The sequence below is a fragment of the Xenia sp. Carnegie-2017 genome, unplaced genomic scaffold, assembly GCF_021976095.1.
Source record: "Xenia sp. Carnegie-2017 unplaced genomic scaffold, XeniaSp_v1 HiC_scaffold_6, whole genome shotgun sequence".
NCBI classification, from domain to species: domain Eukaryota; kingdom Metazoa; phylum Cnidaria; class Anthozoa; order Malacalcyonacea; family Xeniidae; genus Xenia; species Xenia sp. Carnegie-2017.
This window is the reverse complement of record NW_025813526.1, coordinates 8,723,769-8,726,376: the sequence shown is the minus strand read 5'-3', so window position 1 is coordinate 8,726,376 and position 2,608 is coordinate 8,723,769. Positions and strand designations below refer to the sequence as shown.

Sequence of the window (2,608 nt, the reverse complement as noted above, 5' to 3'; positions counted from 1 at the left end):
TAGAACCTAAAAAAGCAACATCGTTTAATGATCGTTCGAAATATATGCTCACAAATCTTTGGACGGAATAAAAACAAGATGTTTTCGCCTTCGATATGTATATTTAACTGAAGTATGATTGACATGTTTTTCTTTTCTATTGTGCATTTATAATTAGTAGTCTAATGTTTCTTACACATCGCATTTGTGATAAATAGGCCTATGTAATCATACACAATGTCTATGACATAGACATTGTGTATGATTCTATTACGACATAGACTCTATGTCGTAATAGAATAAATAGATGGAACAAAAAACCGTGCACGTGTATGCTGCATTGAGTATTATAGAAAGCTGTCAATTTGCTTATGTGTTTTCTACTACAAAGGTTTATAACCTGGAAGGATAAATAAATTAAAAATTTTACCAATTTAAAAAAATGTCGAAGAAGAGAAAGTACAGTGAAAATTATGTAGCTTTTGGTTTTACCTTTATTACTGATAGTGATGGCAGCGAAAGGCCGCAATGTTTTCTATGTGGTAAAGTCCTTGCCAATGCAAGTTTGAAGCCAGCGAAACTGAAAGAGCACCTCATATCTATTCATCCTAAAAACGCACTGGATAGTGTTGATTCTTTTCGTTCTAAGAAGGCTCGATTTGAGAAATCAGGGACTTTGCCGAAGTTCGATTCATCAAGACGCAGAAGCCTTGCCTTGAAGCATCTTATAAGGTCGCTTACCGCATTGCCAAGGCAAAGAAAGCTCACACTATCGGAGAGACATTGATAAAACCGTGTGCTCTGGAAATGACTGAGCTAGTATGTGGCACAGAACAAAGAAAGAAACTTGAAGCCGTTTCCTTGTCAAACGATACCATCAGCTCCAGAATTATTGACCTTTCTAATAATATTCTGAAACAAGTAATGGAGGAACTTAAAGCATCACCATTTCCATTTAGCATGCAACTGGATGAAAGCACAGATGTCTCTCAGTGTGCCCAGCTTCTTGTATATGTTCGTTATATGCACGCTGATGCAATTAAAGAAGAATTCCTATTTTGCGAGCCTCTCTCAGAAACTACAAAGGCTGCAGACGTATTAGAGATGGTGAACAATTTCTTTGCCAAACAAGACTTCAATTGGAAGAGAAATATTGGTAGTTTGTGTACCGACGGAGCGCCTGCAATGCTTGGAAAAACCTCAGGGTTTGCTTCGTTGGTAAAGAAAGCTCCTCACATCATTGTGACTCATTGCTTTCTACATCGACATGCATTGGCATCAAAAACTCTATCACCAGCTTTAAAAGAAATTTTGTCTGTTTCTGTAAAGATCGTCAACTTTGTCAGAGCTCGAGCTTTAAACAATCGTATATTCAAAAGACTTTGCCAAGAAATGGGTGCACAACATGAAGTACTTTTGTACCACACTGAAGTTCGCTGGCTTTCGAGAGGTCAAGTTTTGAAGCGTTTGATGGAACTGAGAAAGGAAGTTTCATTCTTCTTACGAGAAAAACAAAATCCTCTATCAGTGCAATTTGACAGAAAGGAGTTTCTTTATGGCTTAGCTTACTTGGCAGATATTTTCGGTCATTTGAATGAAGTAAATCTGTCATTTCAAGGACCAGATGTAACGATTATGGACGTTACAGAAAGACTGCAGGCTTTTCAAGCAAAGCTTCCTTTGTGGAAAAGAAGACTTGAGACAGACAACTTTGCCAACTTCCCAATGCTGGAGGAAGTGATCTCTCAAACTCGAATCGATAATACTGAAGCCCTGCTTTCCTCTCTACGTGGAAATATGTGCGAAAATTTAGACAGATTGCAGCAATTATTTGAAAGTTATTGCTCACATGATCCGAATTTTGAATTGTGGATTCGCAACCCATTTCTTGCAGATCTAAATTCTATTGGTGATGACGATCTTGCCAAAGATGACCTCATTGAGTTGAGGACAATGCAAATGCTAAGGAGCGAATTCAATTCAAAGAACCTTGCAGAATTTTGGTGTTCCTTGGCACAAGCGTATCCTCGCCTGGTGAAGAGAGCCATGGTTGCTCTTATTCCTTTTGCTACTACCTACCTCTGTGAGGCAGGGTTTTCTGCTCTTCTTGCTATCAAAACGAAACAGCGAAATCGGTTGGATGCTAAGGATAACATGCGTGTGGCCCTGGCAAAAACCGTCCCACAATTTCGTGTTCTTGTTGAAGATAAGCAGGAACAACCTTCGCATTGATTTAAAAAGTTATTTGCGTTCTACTTATTGGTTACTGCACTGTATTTTTTGATTCTTTATGGTTTTGTAATTGTTGTATAACTTAATTGACTCGGTAATTGATTTATTATTCATTATTATTCGTTGAATTATTAATTTGCTTCTGTTTGGTCTGCAAATTTCTGGACTATATTACTAAGTTAATTAAAAGCTAATTTTGACAATTGCGATGTGTTTCTTCTAAAGGGGTCCAAAGCTTTCATTACAATGTTTTGGGGGTCCGTGACCAACAAAAGGTTAAGAACCACTGGTGTAGAGAGTCTCATATGGAGACGTTCACCGTGTTCGCGATATGCAAAGCTCACCTTTATAGGTTTGAGCACTGTGGTGACTCTACAATACAATCCATACAATGTGT

At 38.0% G+C, this 2,608-nt stretch overlaps 1 protein-coding gene across 1 annotated transcript; it reads left to right on the top strand.

The window, feature by feature from the left end:
* Window positions 1-786: 786 nt before the first annotated feature.
* LOC124457071 (protein ZBED8-like) lies at window positions 787-2,211 on the top strand. The gene has a single exon (XM_047007362.1). The coding sequence runs from the start codon at window positions 787-789 to the stop codon at window positions 2,209-2,211; it is 1,425 nt and encodes a 474-aa protein (XP_046863318.1).
* Window positions 2,212-2,608: the final 397 nt, after the last annotated feature.